We start from the raw sequence: 24,957 nt of genomic DNA on the forward strand, positions 1-24,957 counted from the left end.
CTAATTTAACTTATCTCAATTATGTTTTCCATGTTGCTATGAATACATAATTGTAAAGTTACAATTTTTTCCATATCTTATTCTTCCGATCTAACTAAAAAATGTAATTAACACTTTCTTTTCTTTTCTTTTATTTTAATTTGAGAATTCCTTTTAAGTATATAATTTCTTTTCCTTTCTTCCCCTATCCAATCTAACATTTTTTTCCTTTTATTTTAAACCCGAGAATGCAGTGTTATGAAGAAAAACAAAGAGAGGGAGGGAAAATAAGAAGGAAATGAAAGACTTTCCTTTCTTTTATTTCATTAAGTGAATTCGGGAACACAACCTAGAATGGGAGAACGTTATAGGGGTGGATAGGTTAGTTTTGTAGTTCTATAAATAGTCTCTCGATGCATCATTTAAACTAAATGGGCAATTTCGTAGAATAGCAAACAATGTTTTATAAGTATTTCAATTAGGTCACTCAAGTTTAAAAGTTGTACCAATTAAATCACTCAACTTCTTGTTTTATTTGAATTATGGGTTTTAACATGTTTTTTTAGTTTTTTGTTTCACACAGAATATCTTTTTACCTTTTTTTTGAAGTTGACGTAGAGTGTGATGTAAATTTTATTTTTTATTTTTAACTTTTAATATAATTAACGTTTTTTAGCTTAATTACATATATTGCAAATCCTTAATGCACATAGGGGTGACAAATGTGACCCAATGGGTTGAATGAGTTGTAATAAAATGTATATAATAGGTCAGAATGAGTCAAACTAAAAAAAGAAAATGAATGAAACATGTCAAAACGGGTTGACATTTCTCGAGATATTTTTTTATGGAACGAGAAAAATGAATGAAACCTTTTAGTACTTTTACTTTTTTAGGTTTTTATTTATATTTCGAGTTTTGATTTTTAAATTATTTTGTTTGAATTTTGTAATGAGGGGTTTTTGAAATGGGACAAAATGAGTTGAGATTTCAAAAACCCCTCACTAAAAAATAAAAATAAAAAATAAAAAAAATCATAACTTGAAATATAAATCAAAACTAAAAAAAATAAAAGTACTAAAAAGTTTCCACCGTTTTTCTCGTTCCATAAAACATTTATCGAGAATGTCAACCCGTTTTGACCCGTTTCAATCATTTTCTTTGTTTATTTTGACTCATTCTAACCCATTATATACATTTTATTACAACCCATATGTCACATTTGTCACTCCTACGCACACATGTTATTCTCCATTACTTTTTTCACGCATAAAAAGTCTGGTGAGGCTCGATCTGAAGATTTAGTGATCCAATTTAGAAAAAAATTGTATGAGTAACCTAATTAAAACACTTATAAAACTTGGTTACTATTTTATGACTTTAAACAAAAAAAAAAACTTCAAACTTGTTATTAAACCTTTGTATCCAAATATATTAATTGAGACAAACCGTAGGGACCATCTATGTAATTAACTATGTGCTAAAAAAAAGACTTGACTTGAACTTGACGTTGACTTAAACAGTAATATCACTGAATCCAAGTTCAGATGATCAAATCTAAGGCTTTCCACAGTTGTTGTGTGTTAATCTAAGGCTTTGTCTTACTCTTACTCTTACACTCTTACTCAGTTTTTAATCATAGACGAAGTGACTGCAAATTTAAAGGTTTTTGTTGGTTCATATAAATAATGGCTGAGGTATCTTCAGACCCATCAAACCTCTCTCTGTGTTACTTTAATTTAGATATCTATTTAATCACTAAAGGTGGTGTGGGTGTGCAGAGTAAACAAGTAGCAGCTGTTCAGTTAGCCTCAATCGACGAGAACAAGGACCAGATCACCGTTCCGGTTGCTTCATATATCCCCCATAAACCTCTACCAGATCTTCTTAACGGTATTAATTCTTTTTTTTTTTTTGCCAATTTTATATTTGATCACTTTTACAAGGGGAGTTTTTTTTTATGTTGCTGGCCTTTGTGGTGTAGATTAATGGTGAGTTGTTTGATGGTTGGGATGCCCGAATGTGGTTAGCGCGTTTAATTTCTTATAGTTAAAGTTGATAAAATTAATAATTTGTGTCAAGAAAGTTGATAAATTGAAGGGGATCCGGCCAAAAACTTAATTAAAACAATTGAAATACATTTTATGATTAAGAAATACACGCAACTATGTAGATCCGCCTTGCTCCTATTGGTACCCGTATTTTCTGGATTTGTTAAATGGTATGTCTTGTTTGTGGCTCATAGGATATCTAAGTAACAAAATCTGTATCGGAAATGAGGGGTATTTGTAAATAGCTTCCTTTTGGTGTTTTTCTACTACACTTTATTTGCTTCATTGTTAGGAAGGTGTTCCATTTCTTTTCAAAGAGAACACAACCAAATTACTCTGAGCAAATATATATGTATGTATGTATGTATGCATGAATGAAATTTAAATTGTACTAACTTTTTGCTTGGAGCTACATCAATGGCGACAGAGAAGAGTACATCAATGTTGGTATCCCTCTTTATGAAGCATCTATTAAAGGCGGCTGGAAAACCGCTAAAGCCATTATCGATAAAAAACCAGAGTTGGTACGGTATAGCATCACTGAAAATTACGAAACAGCACTTCACATTGCAGCATCGGCTGATAAGTCAAAACGGATGCAAGACTTTGTGAAAAATCTGGTGGATATGATGGAGACGCAAGACTTGGAACTTCAAAATAATAGTTCCAACACCGCCCTTTGTTTAGCAGCTGCAGCTGGAAATGTTGAAATGGTTAAAATTTTGGTGAATAGGAACCGTGCCTTGCTCATAATTCCTGGTAGTCAACGAATGATGCCTCTCTATATGGCTGCCTTATTTGGAGACCATGACACAGTGGAATATCTTTACCGTGAATCTAAAAAATTGAGTGATGATGGCTGGAATCCTCAGAATCGTGGTTGGCTGCTTCAAAAGTGTGTTGAAGCCAATCTGTTTGGTAAGCATTCTAGCATGTTCTAGTGAACAAAATTCCTTGTTCTTTTCCATTTTTCACTTTTGGTATTTCCACCCAAAACAATATTTTTCTTTTTCTTTTCAGGTATTGCACTACAGATGGTGAAAGACCGTTCAGAACTTGCTGATACTGCAAGTGTACTTGCAATTTTGGCTAAAAAGCCGGAGGCATTTACTGAAACAACATCAAATATATTCAAGAAATTATACAATTTGGGTAAGAATCTTTACTCCTTAATGTATTATACATATCTCTGTTGTATTTTGCCGAAAAAAATGTATTATACATATATGTCAGAATAAAAGATGAATTAAAACTTTTATTAACTATAGAGACTCTAACTTACAAATATCCAACTTCATTTATCACTTATTACCCGTAAGCAATATCTTTCTGTTGTTTCTTGCAGTTTTTGCACGCCCTACGAAACCAGTTCCACCTAAAAAGGATGGTGAAGCATTGCAATTATTAAGAATCATTTGGGCAAATATTGCAAAAAAGCCTAAGAAGGAGATTGATAACATAATAAGAGGGGATCCTGATGTACCTAAACAAGATGACAGACTACCTTATAATAAGGAAGATCAAAAGTTACACCTACTAAAACTCATTTATGAAAAAGTTGGCAAAATGCCTACCGAAATGCAGAAACTAACTGCAGGAACTTCTGCGACCTTTACAAGAGCGCCATCGATGGAAAATGCGAAAAAAACATACTCTTCCCATGTATTATTTGTTGCTGCAGAAATGGGCAATACTGAATTTATAATTGAGCTCATACGCAAGTATCCTGATTTGATATGGAAGGTCAATGACCATAACCAAAGTATATTTCACATTGCTGTCAAACATCGTAATGAGGGTATATATAACCTAAGAGATGAAAATGACAATAATATGTTGCATTTAGTAGGGAAAAGTGCCAAACAAAAACGGCTTCAGGATGTATCTGGAGTTGCTTTACAAATGCAACGAGAACTATTATGGTTCAAGGTACATTTTTGGGACTTTATTTTTCTTCTCTTTATTAATTGTTTTTACCAAGTAGGTTATTATAATCAGAAAGTTGGAAATAACTTAAATTCTTCTATTTTGGTGTAGGAGGTAGAGGGTATGATTCCACCTACTTACAGAGAAAGGAAGAACAAAGACGGCCTAACACCACATGAGTTGTTCACTAAAGAACACAAAGATCTAGTTGCACAAGGTGAGAAATGGATGAAAGAAACGGCTAGTCAATGTATGGTGGTTGCCGCCCTTATTGCCACCATAGTATTTGCTGCAGCATTTACTGTTCCCGGTGGATACAATCAAACCAGTGGCATCCCTATTTTTCATTCTACACCAACCTTTATGGTCTTTGTGGTCGCTGATGCCATTTCTCTATTTGCGTCCGCAGCTTCGATTCTTATGTTTTTATCCATCCTAACGTCTCGCTATGCTGAACGTGATTTCTTGCAGTCATTACCTAAAAAGTTAATGTTGGGTCTAGCAACTCTTTTCCTCTCTATAACAGCCATGACCATCGCATTTAGTGTCAGCTTTTCGTACTTTACAAGAATGGTTTGATATGGATGCCAATAGTTATTAGCTTGTTTGCGGTGATGCCTGTCGTCTTATTTGCTTGGCTGCAATATCCTCTCCTAGGAGATGTTTTTCGCTCATCATATCGTTCTAGGTACCTTTTTAGACCTAAGAAAAAGGTGCTTTACTATGAAGACCCAAAGCCAAAGATAAAGCGTTTCTTTTCAAGATGGTCATTTGCAAATTTCAGAGTTTTCAAAGCAGAGTAATATATTAGGATTTGTATCCAAAATCCTAACAAACTGGTAGTTGTATATGGACAAATTTGAATATACTTGCTAGTATCAACACTCAAAATATCATTATTAGTTATACGGTGATGTTAATGCAGGTTGTAAAATCAATGTCGGATCCTGCTGAACAGAGCCATTGGGCTGCTGTGGAATACATAGCGGAACCTATAGTATTTAGAGTTTGAGTACGACCAAGTTAACACTAGAGACCATCTTGAAATCAAACAGTGCAATCCGTAAAAATTGGAATTATAGATCAAATCCGTAATTAACCACAAACCACGGTGTAATCTACTCTAACATGACGTAAGACATTAAACTTTCAACATCACCTTCTATGTATCCACTATTATATATTCATAGTTGATAGTTGATATACATAATAGTAATAGTAATAGTAATAGTAATAGAATACAAATTTGTCAAATTTGTCAACTTCCTCGTTATTTCTTTCAAAAGAAAAATGTGGTTGATGACATAATGTAAGTCTTAATATATAGGAATTCAGTTAAGGTTTTATTGAATTTAGTAATCTATATTGACTTCTCTATTTATTTTATCGTTATGGGCTTAAAAATGTTGGCCCTCAATGCTCCACCGTTAAAAACGACTTAATGACGTTATACTGTTTTTTTTCAAATTTCAAACTAATGTTTTAGGGCTTTTGATCGGAATGAGGATACAAGTCGATTGATGTAAAACTTAGTTCAAAATTGTGCTCCAAAACGACGAAACAATGCTTCAATTCGGGTGTTTGAACTTCCAATTAACAAAAATCAAGCCGTTTGAATCACCGTTTCGAGCTAAGTTTTACATCAATCGACTCGTATTCTCTTTCCGATCAAAATGCCTAAAACATTAGCATGAAATTCAGTAAAAAAGTATAACGCCGTTAACTCTTTATAAATGGGGAACCATTAGGGGCCAAGTATTTTAAATTTGTGACCGTTAGTGGCGATAAAATAAACGGAGATTATTATCGCTCAATACTAGTTAATAAGGTTTTAGAATCCAATAAACCTAGTTCTAATACACAAACATATGTTATAATTGATTACTTATAGATTGTCAAATCCCGATAGAAACCCGACGTGTATTTTTAATAAACTAATGGATACACCCGAAAACCGCATTTATACCCAATACCTTACGGGTAATTACTTGATAAAAACATGACGGGTTTGAGATGGGCTTAGAAACATTTAATAAACGAGTATGGGTTTAAAAATAGCTCGATGCGACTCATTTCCCTCCCTACTTCCGTACTTCCCTTTTAATATATTTAATCCCTCTTACATGGTTATTTTATTTTTTCTTTTCATTTAAAAAAAAAAGAAACTAAATAATTGTTCATACAATGTAAATTTCATGTGGGTCATAATTTAATTTATAAATTCTCGGACACAGGTACATAAGACTAATGTAAGTTTCCAGGCAATTTCACAACAGTATAAAGAGTTGACAATGATATTTAATTGCCGGCGTTGAGCTTCTACGAAATTGCAAACTTATACTCTCTCTTTTTCTCTGCCGTAGATATGAAGCAACAGTTATCCTCCATCGATGAGAAGAAACCCGTAAGCAAGCCGCAGCAAGACGAAATCATCGTTCCGGTTGCTAACCAAAGACCGGTTCTACCTAACCCAGATCTACTTAACGGTAATTTCTTTCACACTCAAACCCTTCGAATCAATATTCACTACCTTTTGTTACATCCTGAATCAAGATTTTAGAAAATTGTTACAAAATAAAGTTACACAATTCTGGGATGAATTGTATATAAATAAATAGTATTTAAATGTTAATACATGAGTCAATTAAGGTGGAGAAGTCATCAACTGCCCTTAACTTCTTGTTGGGAAAATTTTAAAGGTAGCAGAGAGGATTACATCAAGTTTGGTATCCCTCTTTATGAAGCATCAATTAAAGGCGACTGGAACGCTGCTAAAGCCATTCTTGATGTTAAACCGGATTTGGTACGGTATAGCATCACTGAAAACCACGAAACAGCACTTCATATTGCAGCTTCGGCTAAGAAAACTAAACAAATGCAAAACTTTGTGAAAAATTTGGTGGGTTTGATGACAAAACAAGACTTGGAACTTCAAAACAGCACTTCTAATACCGCCCTCTGTTTAGCAGCTGCGGCTGGAAACATTGAAATGGTTAGAATTTTGGTGGAAAAGAACCGCGCCTTGTTGGTAATTTCTGGTAGTCAACAAATGATGCCACTTTATATGGCTGCCTTATTTGGAGACCATGCCATGGTGGAATATCTTTACAATGAATCCATGGGATTGCGTGATGATGGTTGGAACCCTCAGAATCGTGGTTGGCTTCTTCAGAAATGTGTTGAAGCCGAACTGTTTGGTAACCTTATCCTTATATATTGTATTCTGTTGAATTTTGCAAGACCATTTAAGTATGATTTTTGTTTTTTTTTTCTAGATATCGCTCTAAGGATAGTGAAAGACCGCCCGGAACTTGCTAGTAATGGGACTGTGCTTGGAATTTTGGCAAAAAAACCAGACGCATTTAATGGAACTACATCAAATATATTTAAAAAAATCATCAACTGGGGTATGCAACAAATATATTTATTTATATTTCACTGTTTTAAGCATATCGTTTTTCATTATTTTCTATTGTCGTTTGCAGCTTTTGGACGGGGTTCAAATACATGGATGCTGAAAAAGGACACTGAAGCATTGCAATTACTAAGAATAGTTTGGGAAAATATTGCAAAAAAGCCTAAGAAAGAAATTGATGACATAATTCGAGGGCCGCTTGATCCCATTAAGAAAGATGACAGGCTACCATACAACAAGGAAGATCAAACGTTGCACCTTCTAAAACTCATTTCTGAAAACATTGCCAAAATGCCTGTGGAGATTCAGAAACTAACCGCTGGGACTTCTGAGAAAATGACAAGAGCGCCGACGATGGGAAATGCACGAAAAACGTACTCTTCGCGTATACTATTTATTGCTGCAGATATGGGTAATACAATGTTTATTGTTGAGCTTATCCGACTATATCCTGATTTAATATGGAAGGTTAATGATAATAACCTAAGTATATTTCACATTGCTGTCAAACATCGTCACGAGGGGATCTATAACTTGTTGTATGAGATAGGATCAATGAAGGACTTGATTACACCTTTAAGAGATGAAAATGACAACAATATGTTACATTTAGTTGGCAAAAGCGCGAATAATGACAGGCTTGAGGATATATCTGGAGTTGCTTTTCAGATGCAACGAGAACTATTATGGTTTAAGGTAAGCATTCGAGTGGTTTTTCTTTTTTCTTTTGTTCTTTTGTATTATATATTGTTTTTGTTTCTTAGGAGGTGGAGGCTATGATCCCGCCCTCTTATAGAGAACGAAGGAACAAAGATGGTCTGACACCACATGAGTTATTCACCAAAGAACACAAAGATCTAGTCTCACATGGTGAGAAGTGGATGAAAGGAACAGCTAGCCATTGTATGGTGGTTGCGGCCCTTATTGCCACCATAGTATTTGCTGCTGCTTTTACGGTACCAGGCGGATACAGCCAAGGCCGCGTGAATCAATCTGATGGTATCCCTATCTTCCATTCTCAAGCAACTTTTATGGTCTTTGTGGTGGCAGACTCCATTTCTCTATTCACGTCTACCGCCTCGATTCTTATGTTCTTATCCATCCTCACGTCTCGTTATGCGCAACGTGATTTCTTGCGATCATTACCTATAAAGCTAATGTTGGGTCTGGTAATGCTTTTTCTCTCTATAATAACCATGACCATGGCTTTTAGTGTGAGCTTTTACCTGCTTTACAAGAACGGTTTGATATGGTTTCCGATCATCATTAGCATGTTTGCCGTGATGCCAATCTTCCTATTTATTTGGCTGCAATATCATCGTATAGCCGATGTCGGTCGATCAATGTACTATTCTAGGTACCTCTTTAAGCCGAAGAACCTTGTCCTTTACCGCGAAAACCCAAAGCCCAACACAAGTCGAAGGTTTACATCCTTGTGGTCTTGTAAATAGTGTTTGATTTGTTTATATACAGATGTTCTAAATTTGCGTTAGTGTGTTATATATCATCTACTAATTGCGGAAATTTTCATTAAAAGATGATGCATGACGATTGCTATTGAGATAAAGATTTAGACACTATGGGTGGTACGTGTTTGTATTTGTTAAGTATATCATAGAGGATGTGAAATGTGTATTTTGGCAAGTAGATATCACACAAAACACCCTTGTTATATAACTACAAGAAAAAGAGCTACAACTGATTTGTAGGAAATATGTTGTAAAACCCACTTTCTAACAATTTTCCAACAAAGAAGTTGGTTTGGAAAAACCACACTTGAAAATCTTTTTCGGCCATTTTTCTAAAACCTTTCTTACAAAATTGCTACATAAGTATAGCGTTCACAAACTTCCTGCAATTTTCTTAAAAAAACTATTTTCTGATATGCAACAACGTTACAAGAAAGTTTCTCCAACAATAGATGAATATGTTGAAACCTAAATGAATTGACATTACTCACAAGCAAAAACTAGTAAAAGTTTCGTCAAAGTTGAAACAAAACCCTAACAGAACCATGAGTAGATTATAACACAATATGCAATGCAACAATGAGAATTTGTGATTTTAATTCTTATATTATTAACGAGATCGAAAACGAAGCGATATGAGCATAACTTATTTTACGCTTAGAGTTTGAATGATGGTGCAAGTCCGGTGATAGATGTTGTTGATCCATTTGAAGTAGAACCTGGACAAGCAGTTTGGAGTGGAAACTACACACTGAAAAGGAGCATTGTATATTCACCTTTTAAAGATGATGAAACCTAGGGTTTTACGGAAGATGGGAGCGTTAATTCTGTTTTGTCATACGATAGCTAGTGTGTTTGACGGAGATTAGCAATGAGCACTGAACTCGGCGAAATATGATGGAAGAGCTTCATTTGACGAAGATAAGCAATGATGTATCAGGGTCAGCCCTTATTGGGGGGGGGGGGGGGCTGGGTGCCCCCAACCCGACACCTTGCTAGGCCCGAATTGTTTAAAAAAATTGTATGTATTGTTATGAAATATTTAATGTTTAAACTCAATTATATAACAACTAGCTTGGCTTACTGACAAAATGGTGTGACTCCCAACCAAAAGTTTGTGGGTACTAGTCTCATTTGAGACATGTTTAAGACTAATTTTTATTGTGGGTTCTAATCTCATTTGAAACATGTTTAATCCTATTTTTATACGAAAATCTTACACGGCCCAAATCATAACTGTTAGGACTGATATTTTCTCTGCTAAGGATATATTATCCTTGAATATATGTCTGGATCACTAGATCAGTTATCCTCCTGAAGAGCTCCAGAACCATGTCAAAGATCAAGGATCCTCAGAGGTTAGTATTATTAACAATGGTTTCACGTGTGTAGGTTATTGTTCAACTGAAGTAACGGCTTTGTGACTTGGTCTACCTTAAATTTCGCTACTGGAAGCTCCCAGCACGTGGTCAATGAACGTTGGAAGAGTTGTGGAATAGTGGCGGATAAGTAGGACTAGTTGTTATATGTATTTTCTTTATAAACATCGAGATATGATCGATTAAGAAAACACTTGTACTCTCACACACACTAGAGCAGAATTAATAACTCTCTCTACACACTAGCTTACTTTGTAACATCGATCACGATCTCCAAACACTTGTAACCTTTTTGTTATTAATAAATCGGTGTTCGACGGGTTACCGGGGTTTTTTTCCTTTGATCTAAACAAGATCAAGGGGTTTTTCCTTCGCAACAAATCGCTGTGTTCATCTCAATTTCGTTCTTATATTCATTGTTATCAATTAGCACTAAACCTCACATAACAGATTTGGATACATTATCCTTAGCTGATTTTTATCCAAAACAATTTGGCGCCCACCGTGGGGCAATTGGTGCTATAATCCATATCATTCCTATCAACTTTCGATTTTTTCATACCCATATCACTATCAATGGCCTCTCAATCAACCTCTGGTTCATCAACCATGCCGTCTTCGGTTCCTCTCTCTGTAGGTTCCCGGACGGATCTTACACGGGATATCGCTATCTACGTAGGTGCGGAATCCCTGCGTAGGTAGTTACGAGCGTAGAATAAGTAAAACAATCACACGCGATACAAACGAACACGTTATATATTATAACCTGAAACACGTCTATTACAGACTCTATCTCTCGTCTATCGACTTGCTGAATTACACGTGATTAACCAAAAAACTAACTCTTAAACCGTAAACCCGTAGGTTATATAAATACACGACAACTTCGCCTCAGGCGAAGTTGTCAGTAACTTCGCTCGTTGAACAAGTTCGCCTAGGCGAACTTGTCGACAACTTCGCTTGTTCAACAAGTTCGCCTAAGCGAACTTGTTGACAACTTCGCTTACATACATAAACATAAACTTAAACATAATTACATTACAGATTCGATTACAAACGCTAGACTATGAACTACTGACATTTATGTACCAACAGACTCCCCCTTGGCAGTAGCTTCATATCTTGATCTTCAAAGCTTGTGTCTTGTAATCTCTCGTCTTCTCTCTTTATCTCGTCAAGCATGCACTCCCTGTCTAACACATAACTTCTGGTACTTCTTAGCTTCCTCTTTCCAAGTAGGAATGTAGAAAATCTTCTTAGCATGTAGTACCTGCAAGTCAGCTTGAGACAGATTGACTAAGTGCATAGGATCATACACTCTCATGATCTCTTGCTCATCTTCATCCTCCATGACCGCTTCAACAGTTTCACAATCCACGTACCACCACTTCAAGTCTTTCAAGACGTTCTTGGGCATCACCTTCATCGGCACTTCTTTTAAATGACGGACTGGTTTATACTTCATAACCATCCATGGTTTGCCGTCTGCCCTCATCCCTCTATCTTTGTCTTCTACTAACTTCCCTTTCTGAGGCTTCAGAAGTTCAAACTTTTTATCTTCAATGGCCTCATTCCAAACAATTTTCCCAATTACTCTCGCCATGTTATCATCGCTTCTGTTTATCAGCCCCAGTCTTGCTAAGTCTTTCACCTCACACTCCGGTAAGGTATTCAGGGATCTTAACATCTTCTTGAAGTACTGAATGCCGTCGTAACGTTTGATCACAAATAGTTTCAACTCTTCATCGTACAACCAACATATGATTCCCTTCTTTGATTCTGCATATCCCTTTATATTATACGACTTTTTGAACATCGTTGGTACTGCTGGCTTCTTCGTCTTTACAAACCACTGAGCGCAGCCTACCTTCCAGTTTGGCTGATCTTCCCACTCAGTGTTGTCAACTGCAGCTTCTTCACATATAGTCGACTGTTCAACCACAGGGATCTCATGCTCTACATTTTCTTCAACAATCTCTCCTTCTTCTATCACATTCTCAACCACAATTTCTGCATCAATCTTTTCAATCTCATCGATTGGCAGAACATCATCTTCATTTATCAACTCATCATCCTCTAACATATCGTCAATCTCTTTCAGCGCATCAATCATATCATCAACAATTTCAACATCTTCAACAGCAACCACATCATCACCAGATGCAGACTCCCCCTCAGCTGTGGAAGCCCCAAGAGCTATAGTAGTTCTTGGCAACTCACCACCTGCATCTTTCGATGCATTGGGATCATCGTCTCGGTCTTCTCTTCTTTTGGTCCTCAGCTCATCTCCTCTACAGCTCATCTCCCCCTGAGATGCCAAGAACACCTTCAAGGCATCTATAACTTTCCCGTGCTCAGCCAGGAGGGATGACTGCAGTTGATTTGCTTCCACTAGGCTTTGAATAGTCTTGGATTGCTCAGCTACGATCCGCTCTAGTGAAGCTATACGTTCCGAGTCTGAAGTGGGCGTGACCGCAGGTGGTACCGTACCCGATAACCCTGCAGTAGTGGTGACCGTAGACTCGACAAATCGTGCTACTACCACCGATGGAGTAAGCGTTTGAGGTGGTAGAGACACAATTGCTGGAGTTGACGTCTGGACAGCCGTGATCGATGGAATGTCAGCCGACGATGTAGCCACTACGGGAACAACCGTAGCGCTTGTACTCGATACCTGCACAGAGGTAGGAACAAAGGACAAACCAGACAGGGCAGGTGGAGCAAAACGTACCAATCGTGAAGTCTCTCCAGCTCCTACACCCATACCTGTCCTTTCCCTTCGTGAACGCTTTCTCACCAGCTGCACAGCTTCTTCTTCATCATCTTCCTCATCGTCGTCGTCAACAGTTCTCTTTTGTTTCCCAACTGTTCTCTCATGCGTTACCATCATCCGTCTAGCTTCTTCCATCACATCATCAAAATCAGCTTGTGGACCCGAGACTTGAATATTCTCTTGAGGATCAACTTGGTCCATATCAAACATTCCTTGGCCTCCCAACATTGCATCAAGGTCAATCTCTGCAGCTGACACAGCAGCAGATACAGCAGGCGCAGCTGATACAGCCTGGGGTGCTGCCGCCTGTTGTGGTCTTGGGTCTCTGAACTCGTCCCCTGCCGCAGGCACATACTCCGGGTTTATAAGGTACCCAAAGAGCGGAGTATGCCTGGGACGCAGCTCAGGCTTGCTTCGTGCGCTGGAAGTGCGACACTGTGCAAAGATACGTTTTGTCACACTTTCCACGTATCGAATAGGGCGTCGTTGAGGCAGCGTCGGAGCCACATGATTGAAAATCATCTGTAGGAATCGAGGATACATTGTAAACCGCTCACGCGCCACAGCCCTTCGTTGCCTATCGATCTCGTAAAAGATCATCTGGCTGAAAGAATATCTTTTATTATAAGTCAACGCAGTCATAGCAGACTGCATTGTCGCACCCATACCATCAGTGCCTGCCTTCCGTCCTGACATACATACGATCATGACGTGCATAAGGAAGCGCCACTGATCTAAAAGGAATCCCTTCTTCCGTTGAGTGTCCCCTAAGAGACCAGAATACCCCATCCTGAGGAACGCCCCATCACGGAATGGCGCAACAAACTCCGTTGGGTCATCCCTCGTCTCTTCACCAAACTGCAACGCCACCCGTATTTGTTCAGAGGAAAACTGAACAACTTGACCGTTTACGGTGGCTCACATAACCGAGGGCTCAATCCGGCAATCGTACTCTACCGTCTGCCAAAAGTCTTCAATATACGGTAGGGAAATAGGCAGGGTAGTTGTTATTGCATGATATATCCTTGAGCGCAGGAGAAAAGTAATTATCTCCCTGTAGTCCTCCACGCCCTTTGCATCTGGGTCAAGTGTTATGAACTGGTTATGAGCAGGGAAGAATTGTCTGTGATCATCACCGTCATCACCTGCACCTCCAACAGCAGCCATATCTGCACTAAACAAACCAAGTTAGATAAACGTTTAAGTTGTACACAAGTTCGCTTGATTACCAGGAGCGAAGTTGTGAACAAACCTGTATAGGCGAAGTTAATGGTGAGGCGAAGTTGGGAACAACTTCGCTTCATCTTTAAGTTCGTCTAATTAATTTTAAGTAAAATGGTCTGGGCGAAGTTAATGATAACTTCGCCTCTTCACAACATCGCCTCAGGCGAAGAGAAGGGTTAGGCTAAATTAAGCCTCAGGCGAAGTTGCGGATAACTTCGCCTCAGGCGAAATTAATCGTCATGCGAAGTTGCGGATAACTTCGCCGAAACCCTAACTTCGCCTGAACTGAATCGGCGACTGTTAGGATTCTAACGGCCGGAATCCGATGATTCGGCAAAGTTTGACGATCCAGGAGACTCTAACACATGATATTACGGATGGTTAGATGAAAAGATCGTCCATGAACACGTAATACAAGTTTGTAAATCTCGGTTTTGAAAGGTCACCGGACCGAGGTCACGAAACCGTTCAAAACGACCTATGAAAAGCGTCACTGTCTTTGGATATACGGTTAATCGATAACACACACCTTGAATCTATGAACGAAACTGAGAAAAAGGATCGAAATCGGAAACGAATCAAGTTCGCCGTAAAAGATATATGTTCGCCGGATATTTCGGATAAGTTCGCTGGAATTTCTGATGAACAGTTTTAACCCTTAAAATCCTTTATATAGAGGCTCTGTTATACAGGTGAAGTTACGGATAACTTCGCCTAGGCGAAGTTATTCACAACTTCGCCTGTTCAACAACATCGCCTAAAATTTCAAAATTTAACCCTTAAGATTTTAAACGTTGTCAATTAAGTTAAAAATTGTCCTTTAAGAAATAAATAACATGATCAATTCTAAGTAACCAGTTAAAAAATCATAAAGCTATCTTAGTACAAAAACGTAATAAATTTAAAGTATAAGGGATCAAATTTCAGTCTCGATAGGGACTGCTACGTTTTAGAAAAGATCCGAACAGGAATCATACTAACTACGTGACTGTCACATAGATCCGTGTTTAGCTGTATTATGACATATAGAGACAGGTTGTAAGCAGGTAATATACTTAAGATGGTTTTCATCGTTTCTGTGATACGAGTTAGGTTCAATTAATCCTTAAAATTTAAGTGGGCAACAACTCAGAAATATTGATGCCTCCTATCTATCCTCAAAGCATATTTGGCTTTCCCCAAGTCACCCCGAATTGACTTCGACCCATAGTGTCTGATTAAACATGTATGTACTCTTGATCTGTTTCCCGTTCTTCTTTCTTACTCAATGATTGTGAAGTCTCGATATCTTGAACTCTCGAATGTTACAATAGCTCATAAGAACTAATTTTTTTTTTTTTTTCATAACGAACAACATAGACTGCAAAGTAGAAATTAACTGCAAGTCCCGAATCTGGATCACTGCAGTATCTTGAAACGCTATCTTCACGGGAATCAGAACACACATGGGCTCGTGTATGACTGGGTAATCGCTTTTCTGCCTATCATTTGAAAAGATATATATGAAGACACGCAAAACTCTTAAGGAGTTTCCACGTAAAATCAAGTAAAATTAGTTTGTATCACGTCTACTTTTACGTACCATAAAAAGTTACCATGACAGACAATGATTGTCCTAAAGCCTTTTAAGCCTAATAACTTCACTAGTTAAGCACACAAAGTTAGTATATCTATCATTTTCCAAGGTTGGATCAACTTTCCGTTTAACGTAGCTAACGAACTTCTTACGAAGTAACAGACTTGAAAAGTAATTTCATTTCCCAAAAAAATTTTGACTTCAATCGCCCCGATCACGTCGAAGTCTTCAGGTAAACGGCAATCCTGGAGATCCAATGGATCAACTGGACCGACCACATACAAGTATGTGTCCTTCTAACTAAGTATGAACGACTAATTTTCAGCGACAGAAAGAAAACACATCATAACCGCCCCGGTCACTTGCAGTCATCTGGTTAATGGCGACCCTCATTCTCTACAAGTAGAAACGAGGACCAAAACATATCTGAGGATATGTCCATCAAACTGAGGTAACCGACTAATTTTAAGTAATAGTGACGTTTTTTTTTTTAAATAAACACAAAAAAAAATGGTTACTCGGGATTGATCATCCCGTTCAGTTCAATTAGGTTTTGAAATCTGGATTTATCAAACGCTTTTGTAAATAAATCAGCGAAATTTTCTAGCGTATCGACCTTTTCGACCTTAATCAGTTTCTTCTCAGCACAATCCCGTATGAAATGATGACGAATGTCAATATGTTTAGTTTTACTATGTTTCACGGGATTGTTAATTACTGAGATGGCAGCAGTGTTATCAATAAAAATAGGAGTGAGTAAGAAATTCAGACCGTAGTCGCGCAATTGTTGCTGAATCCACAAAACCTGAGAGCAGCAGTTGGATGCTGCCATATATTCAGCTTCGCACGTAGAGATTGCGACTGATGTATGTTTCTTGCACTGCCAGGAAACTAATCTTCCACCGAGAAACTGACATCCTCCTGTTGTCGACTTCCGACTCTGATTGCACCCTCCATAATCAGAATCTGTATAAGCAACCAGTTCCACGTCTCCTCCCTTCGGGTACCACAACCCTAGCTTCGGCTTACCTTTGAGATACCGCAGAATCCTCTTCACACCCTTCATGTGAGATTCCTTTGGGTTTGCCTGAAAACGAGCACAAAGACAAACAGCAAACATTATATCAGGCCTAGAAGCAGTCAAATACATCAAAGAACCTATTATAGCCTGATACTAAGTTGGGTCCACATCTGCGTCACCGTCTATTTCAGCTCCCAACTTGTGGTTGACGCAAATTGGAGTGTCAAATGGAGAAGAGTCCTCAATCTTGAAGCGCTTGAGGACATCATGAACATATTTTGTTTGATGAATGAACATCCCATCCTTCTTTTGATCAACCTGCAATCCTAAAAAGAACGTTAGTTCACCCATAGCACTCATCTCAAATCTTTTCTTCATGACGGCCTCAAATTCCTGACACATGGAGACTCTTGATGCAGCAAATATGATGTCATCCACGTAGACTTGAACTAGCAGGAAGTCACTTCCATCTCTCTTCACAAACAGTGTGCTGTCAATCAAACCCCTTTCAAAACCATTCTCTAGCAAGTAGTCCGATAATGTTGAATACCAGGCACGAGGTGCCTGATGTAATCCATACAGCGCCTTGCTCAACTTGTACACGTGATCAGGAAAGTCTGGGTCAGGAAAACCCGGAGGTTGCTCAACATACACAACCTCATCAACTTTCCCATTGAGGAACGCACTCTTCACGTCCAACTGAAACACTTTCATCTTCTTAAAAGCAGCAAACGCCAAAAACAATCTTATTGCTTCCAACCTGGCCACCGGAGCGAACACTTCATTATAATCTATCCCCTCTTGCTGATTAAAACCTTTAACGACCAGCCTCGCCTTGTTTCTTATAATAATCCTTTTTTCATCTCTCTTGCACTTAAACACCCATTTTGTGCCTATCGCATGCACATTCCTTGGTTTTTCAACCAAAGTCCAAACTTCCATCTTCTTAAATTGAGCCAACTCTTCTTGCATGGCCTCGACCCACGAGCTGTCCTTAAGAGCCATTTGATAATTTTCGGTTCAATCTGGCTAATAAAGCATGAGTACAAACATTCGTTCATTATACCCGTTTCCTTAATGCTTGTATAAACACAGGTGTGCTGATTCAAGCTACTTCTGGTTTGTACACCGGAGGACACATCACCTATAACATTCTCCAAAGGGTGATCTATGTGAATTCTCGTGGTCGGAACAGCACCGACATGCAAATTATCTTCTAAATTAGAAGAGAGCTCATCAATGGTTGTTTCTGGCTGAGAGTGAAATGGATTGATAAACTCTTCTTCAGGAGAGACAGCAGGGGAACCGATAGAATTTGATGAGGAAGGTTGACAATCATCAAATAGCTGTCTATGTGCCAAATTTTCCTCCTCATATAGAATCATCTTCGTAGCAACACGTTCTTCTTCTTCTGTACAAAACAAATCAGGTATGTTAATAGACTTGAAGAGCCTACCATAGTCGAAAATCCCAGGAGGTCCGATGCTCACTCTTGGCGATCTGTAACTCGTAATGTCGGTGTTACATACCACCTCAACCTTGCCGTTCGTTGTATTAAAGACACGCCTGTTGGGAGTCCCAACTTCATAGCCGACTAAGATTCCTTCATCGGCTGCTTCACCAAACTTTGAATGTGCCTTTAAAATTGAACACGGGGACCCGAAAGCTTCAAGTCCACACAAATTGGGCTTTCTCCCATGCATAAGCTCGTAGCATGTTTTAAGTCTTTTTACCGTTAAAACTCTATTCAGTACATAGCAGGCTGTAGAAACAGCTTCAGCCCAGAACACCACCGGAAGCTTCGAATCAGCCAGCATAGTTCTGGCTCCTTCAATTAAAGTTCTATTCTTCCTTTCAGCCACTCCATTCTGTTGCGGAGTATACGGAGCGCTGAATTGGTGTTCAATCCCTCTTGACAGACAGAAGATCTCCATTTCAAAATTTTTAAACTCGGAACCATTGTCACTTCTGATGAACTTCACTCGTTTATCCATAATGTTCTCAACTTTGGTAATTAGATTCTTCACCATTTGAGCCGTTTCGTCCTTTGATTTCAGGAAGTATACCCACGAGTATCGTGAGTAATCATCAGTGATCACCAAGCAATAAGTTGTACCACCTAGACTTCTTACATTCACAGGACCGAAGAGATCCATGTGAAGCAGCTCTAGTGTACTGGCAATTGAGTTTACTTTCTTGGTGAGATGGGACTTCTTGTGCTGCTTTCCCTTTTTGCACGCAAGACATTTGTCTTCAAAATTGAAACTTTTTAAGGGAACACCCAACACAAGCCCATGTCTGACAATATGGTTCATCTTCCGAAGATGAATGTGCCCCATTCTCCTGTGCCACAGTTCAGATTCCAATTCGCTTGCTTTCGTCAAAAGGCACGATTCTTCCGTTGACATTTCAGTTGAACTTAAATCCATCATATACGTATTTCGATCACGTGGAGCCTTCATTACTATCCACTCCTCTGGTATTTGAAAACCAGGCTTCAACACGATCGCATCAGTCTTCGTGAAGTGTACGGTATAATCTTTATCACAAATCTGCGACACACTCAGCAGATTGTGCTTCAGTTCTTCAACAAAGTTCACATTTTCTAACGTCATCTTCCCGTTAGTTACCGTACCCCTTCCTGTTATTTTGCCTCCACTCTCACCGGCAAAACTGACTCTTGCTCCTTGAACAGGTTTTAAATCTTGTAACAAATCCTTGTTACCAGTCATGTGCCGGGAACAGCCGCTGTCCACAACCCAAAGATTATTGGAAGCCCTGTTCAACTGTTCCTGCACAAACAAAAGAGATTATTAAAATTTGGGGACCCAAGACCTCTTGGTCTTGGGTCGATTAACCTTCTTAACAGAACTCACACACCTTGGCTGACTAGAATTAGCATTAGATAAATTTCCACGAGTCCTAACAGGATACCTCCTTGGAGACTGATAGTGAGGCCAACCAAACCGACGAACATTAAGAGAATCAAAAGAATTATAGCATTTGGTTTGGTTATTAGTAGTGTAAAAACGAGATGTGTTTCTTTGAAAACCTGTATTATCTTTCAAATTTGAATGGTTTTCATTTTTAACATTTAAACGATTACCAAAAACCTTAGTCTCAGTTTTCGAGGGCCTCACCTCTCTGAAACGCTGCTTCAGAGGGCAATCAGCAACAAGGTGCCCTGTTTGATTACATCTAAAACAACACCTATGTTCAGCTTTCTTTTCAGCAGATGTTTTCGATGTGGAGGCAGTATTACCAACCGTACGTCTCACATAAGGTGGGACATATGGGTTGAGCGGAGTACTCCTTTTAGTTGAATTAACTTTTTCTCCACTAGTGGGTAATACTTCCTTCTCTTTTGTCTTACCCTACTCGGATGACTTATCCGAATCAGATGAGACTGGACTTGAAATAGAAATTTTAACTTTGGAGACAGGCGAACTTGTTTCGCCTTTACTAATTTCCGGTACTTTACCAGTTTCCTTAGCAGGACCTGTCTGATCAGCTACAAAATTAACAGATTCATGAACACTAGGATTGAAAGTATAATTATGGTTATAAGGTGGTGGAACCTCATGGTAACCAATTCCTCCCCTCTTAGGTGAGGAACCTTGATCACTAACGAGGTGATCAAGAATAGCAGAGGAATTCCGGAATTGCTCCAGTTTCCTATTTAGTTCCACCACTTTTACCTGGTGATCGGCAATCTGTTTTTCTTTCTCAGCGATTAACTTGGTTTTCTCTTCTAAAACCTCGTAGCTTAGATCGATCACATCAATTTTTTCAGCTAATTTTGTTTTTAAACTTTTAACGTCTTTTTCACAAGCTTTAATTTTTATTTTATAATTATTTTCTCTTATCTTTGTGAAGTGATGATCTTCTTTCAAGGTTTTAAATTCGGCATCCAACTTAACATACTGATCAGTAATTGTAGCAAGCTGTTCAGACAAGTTCTCACATTTAGTACAGATAGGTTTAGTACATACCTCGGAGTTCTGGTCATTAGCCATGAAAGCTTTTTCATTTTCAGCAGCTTTCATACATTCTTCAGCTGCAACCTTCGCCATGTGTGCCTGCTCAAAGAGTTCACCAGAGAACATATTCCAGTTGTATTCACCAGCATCAGACATCATGGCATTATTCCCATTGTTATTTCCACTTTGCTGTGTAGTCCTCCCCTGACTACGTTCTACACGTGCATTAGTGCACTCCTTTGCAAAGTGTCCATTTTGTTGACAATTGTAACACCTCACCCTTGACTTATCAAATCCTGGCTTTCCACCTACGAACTTTCTGCCAGTCTTCTTCATGAAACGCTTCACTCTTCTGACTATCATTGCCATCTGCCACTGCAGATCCATCTCCTCCAGATCATCAGGATCGATCTGGTCATAGTCTTCTTCCAAAGCAGCAGGGTCCACAATCTTCCCTTGTATGTAGTTCTCGTAAGAAGCAATAAAAGATGCATAGAGTGCAAACTGCTCTTCAGCAGATTTGACACTCATTGGCATCTTAGTGTAGTTATTGCTTGAAGCACTGGGAGAGAAACTACTCTTGGATGCTTGAGGTTTCGAAGCACTTGATCCTCCAGCAACAAAGCAAACATCACCGTTCATGTTTACTGACACATTTCCTTCATGAGAAGAGTTAGAACCTGACTCTCCTTTGGAGTAGTAAGCAGCAGATTTAGACTTCAAACTTGAGCCTGAGTTAACTTTGGCACCATATATACCAGGGTCTTGAACCTGATCCGTTGGTGTCTCTTTACGAACCATATTAAGCTCAAAGGTTCTGAGCTTGTTTACTGCTGTCTCCAAGTCATAATTAGGAAAGTCTTTGTCTTCCCTCATTAGAACAGTGTACATTTCCCACTTCGGTGGGAGAGCATCGAGAAGCTTCTCAACTATTTCCTCCTCTCTATAAGCAATAGAATAGTTGTTCAGCTCGGTCATTAGATGATAATATCGGGTGATAATATCATCGAGCGATTCGTTCTTCAAATACTTGAAGACAGAGAACTGGGTCTTTAACAGCTTAATCTTCGAGGCACGAATACCCACGTTCCCTTCGAATCTATTCTCAAGAGCATCCCAAAGCTCTCGTGCAGAAGTGTACTTCCGGAATGTATGGAGAATCTCTTGAGGAAGAGCCATAGTAATTGCAGCATGGGCCTTGCTCTCGGCCTCATACATCTTCTTCTCTTCTTCCTCCATCTTGCTGTACTTCTTTATCACATCCCGACCTTCGTATTCCATTGTCGGTGGAATATATCCATCCTGGATGCACACCGACATCTTTGCATCCTGGTATTTAATATACTGAATGAACCTATCCTTCCACGCCACAAAGTCGGTTCCTTTCATCAACCTTGGGGCCTTAGTAGCCGACCCCGCTTCAACTTCCATTTTGACTAACTCTGAGATGTTAATCGGCGACATCTTCTCGAAAACAAGAAAAACCCGAAAAAAACAAAAATTCTTCCAAACAGTACTATAGGCGAAGTTAAGGATAACTTCGCTTAAGTGTTAACTTCGCTAGAAAATCCTTAAATTCGCGTGACTTGGCGAAGTTGAGAATAACTTCGCTTAAGATAAGCGAACTTAGGAGGTAAGCGAAGTTGAGGATAACTTCGCTTAGGCGAACTTATGAGGTAGGCGAAGTTGTGGATAACTTCGCTCAACTTTATATCTTCGCCGAAACCCTACTTCCAGTGTCGGCAACTTCGCCTGAAGAACAACAACTTCGCCCGAAGAACACTGAAAATATTCAGATCTGTTTTCGACGATTTAGCAGTTTCCGGTCGGTGTGACGGCTTGAATATGACAGTATAAGGTGAGTATAACACAATATCAACGAAAACGCGTCCCGCGAATAGGTCAAACGAGACGTTTTCTACACCCGCGTGAAATCCCGAACCACACAATCGAGCCAAAGCTCTGATACCAATTGTAGGTTCCCGGACGGATCTTACACGGGATATCGCTATCTACGTAGGTGCGGAATCCCTGCGTAGGTAGTTACGAGCGTAGAATAAGTAAAACAATCACACGCGATACAAACGAACACGTTATATATTATAACCTGAAACACGTCTATTACAGACTCTATCTCTCGTCTATCGACTTGCTGAATTACACGTGATTAACCAAAAAACTAACTCTTAAACCGTAAACCCGTAGGTTATATAAATACACGACAACTTCGCCTCAGGCGAAGTTGTCAGTAACTTCGCTCGTTGAACAAGTTCGCCTAGGCGAACTTGTCGACAACTTCGCTTGTTCAACAAGTTCGCCTAAGCGAACTTGTTGACAACTTCGCTTACATACATAAACATAAACTTAAACATAATTACATTACAGACTCGATTACAAACGCTAGACTATGAACTACTGACATTTATGTACCAACACTCTCGTCAAGAACCTTGCCGCCGATGCCTTCGCCAATCACGGGAGCACCACGAGCTACTGCTGCTGGGAACAAGACTCAACTACCAGTCTTCCGGAGCTCAAAAACCACTTCTGCCGCGCCGGTGGTTAGCACTAACAATGACGTTTCTAATATGTTTTCGCAGGTTAAAGCATATATGGAGCAGCAAACCAAGACCAACCAGAGGATCCTTCGAGAGATAGAAGATCTCAAGAAGACTAAGAGGCCAACGGAGGATCACACTTCCTTGATGCCCAGGATGCTGGATTTCACCACTCCAGGTGTTGGGAGCATATTTTTTATCCTCAGGATTGAATGTGATTTAAGGATTCTGACCTGTCCTGCCAATGCAAATATTCTAAGGATTATGTTTGACTAATTCAATTGTCCTTTATTATTTTCCTTTGCTTTGCAGATAAGATCATGTGTTTAATGTGATTATAAGAACGTGGGTTTGCAACGGCTACTATTGAAACTTCGTCAACTCAAACGTGGGCAGCAACGGATCATGGGAGACCTAGTATAGGGTTTATTCCGGATTTCTCGGAATTTCAGTTGTACTCTTTGCTTATTTAAACGAGCTGATAAGATCGATTAGAACAAACACTTCACTGCTTTAGCTACTAGCACTCATTGTAACACTTAGCATACGATCATTTATCAGCTCCACCAGTTGTAATCACCTTTTTGTTATTAATAAAAGAGACGGTGATAGTTTTCACCGTTCGGGGGGTTTTTTGTGCTGGAGATCCACACAATCAAGGGCTTTTTCCCTCGAAATCAAATCATTGTGTTCACTTTGTTCTCGTTCAAGTACTCTACCTCACGTACTAATTTGATCAAAGATTATTTTGTTAATTTTTGACCGAAACAATTTGGCGCCCACCGTGGGGAGAACGGTGCTTTGATCATTATTAACTCTCAAACTAAACCCTACTTTCAATATCCACAACATGTCTTCCCAACCGAAAAATGTTTCCTCTTCTACCGCAGCTTCAGACTCCTCTGTGAGGCCGCCTATGCCTCCTCCTCCTGCTGGTGGTATCCCGAAGAAGCCTGACAACATTCAAAAGAAACCTGCTACTCCCGTGTTTTCAGGATCGAGGCCATCTCCCCAGGATCCCGTCATGGTGTCCAACAATGACCTTCTGTCTATGTATAGACAGATACAGGAACAGATGGTACGCCAGAACAAGACCAACCAGATGCTCGTGAGGGAACTGGAAGATCTCAAGAAAGCCAAGAAGCCGGCGGAAGAATTCACACCAATAGTCCCGAGATCTCTGGATTTCACTCCTCCGGGATCTTCAGGATTGGTGCGTCCAGAGTCTACCATGACATACAACTCTGGATCCTCATCTTTCCAGCACTCAGGGTCTGCGGGATTGCACTCATCTGGATCCTAAGGATACTTGTATGCATCCTTTGCTGGACCGTTTCAACATGCAGGATCCTCAGGATTATCCCAGCAGGGAGGATCCTCAGGATTGTTTCAACAGTCCGGATCCTCATGATTGTTCCACCAGACGGGATCGTCAGGTCCTTATCAGTAGGTGGTATCCTCAGGATCTCAGCAATAGCCAGGATCCTTAGGAGTACCTTCACCAGGGTTCACTAATCCTCAGCAACCGTTTGATCAAACTCAACAGTTGTCAGGATCCTTTGAGGTGCACCAGGGAGAGTTTATCCCGATGCAGGCTAACCCTTCT

The 24,957-nt window shown here is 39.3% G+C and overlaps 1 protein-coding gene and 1 pseudogene across 2 annotated transcripts; both read left to right on the plus strand.

Annotated features, from left to right (window-relative positions):
• The first annotated feature begins 1,550 nt into the window (after nt 1–1,550).
• Nucleotides 1,551–4,804, plus strand: LOC143539205 (uncharacterized; annotated as a pseudogene). The gene is made up of 5 exons (XR_013136395.1): nt 1,551–1,676; nt 1,761–1,872; nt 3,051–3,182; nt 3,376–3,959; nt 4,068–4,804. The product of XR_013136395.1 is annotated as an uncharacterized LOC143539205 (transcript).
• A 1,498-nt stretch (nt 4,805–6,302) lies between these two features.
• LOC143539204 (uncharacterized) lies at nt 6,303–8,876 on the plus strand. Its single transcript, XM_077032585.1, has 5 exons — nt 6,303–6,442; nt 6,656–7,153; nt 7,232–7,363; nt 7,442–8,067; nt 8,136–8,876. Exons 1-5 carry the CDS (start codon nt 6,322–6,324, stop codon nt 8,820–8,822), a joined length of 2,064 nt encoding a protein of 687 aa, XP_076888700.1. The 5' UTR covers nt 6,303–6,321; the 3' UTR covers nt 8,823–8,876.
• Nucleotides 8,877–24,957: the final 16,081 nt, after the last annotated feature.

This window comes from Bidens hawaiensis, unplaced genomic scaffold (assembly GCF_021521415.1).
Source record: "Bidens hawaiensis isolate Kalapana, Puna unplaced genomic scaffold, B.hawaiensis_p1.1 tig00011824_1, whole genome shotgun sequence".
Taxonomy (NCBI): Eukaryota; Viridiplantae; Streptophyta; class Magnoliopsida; order Asterales; family Asteraceae; genus Bidens; species Bidens hawaiensis.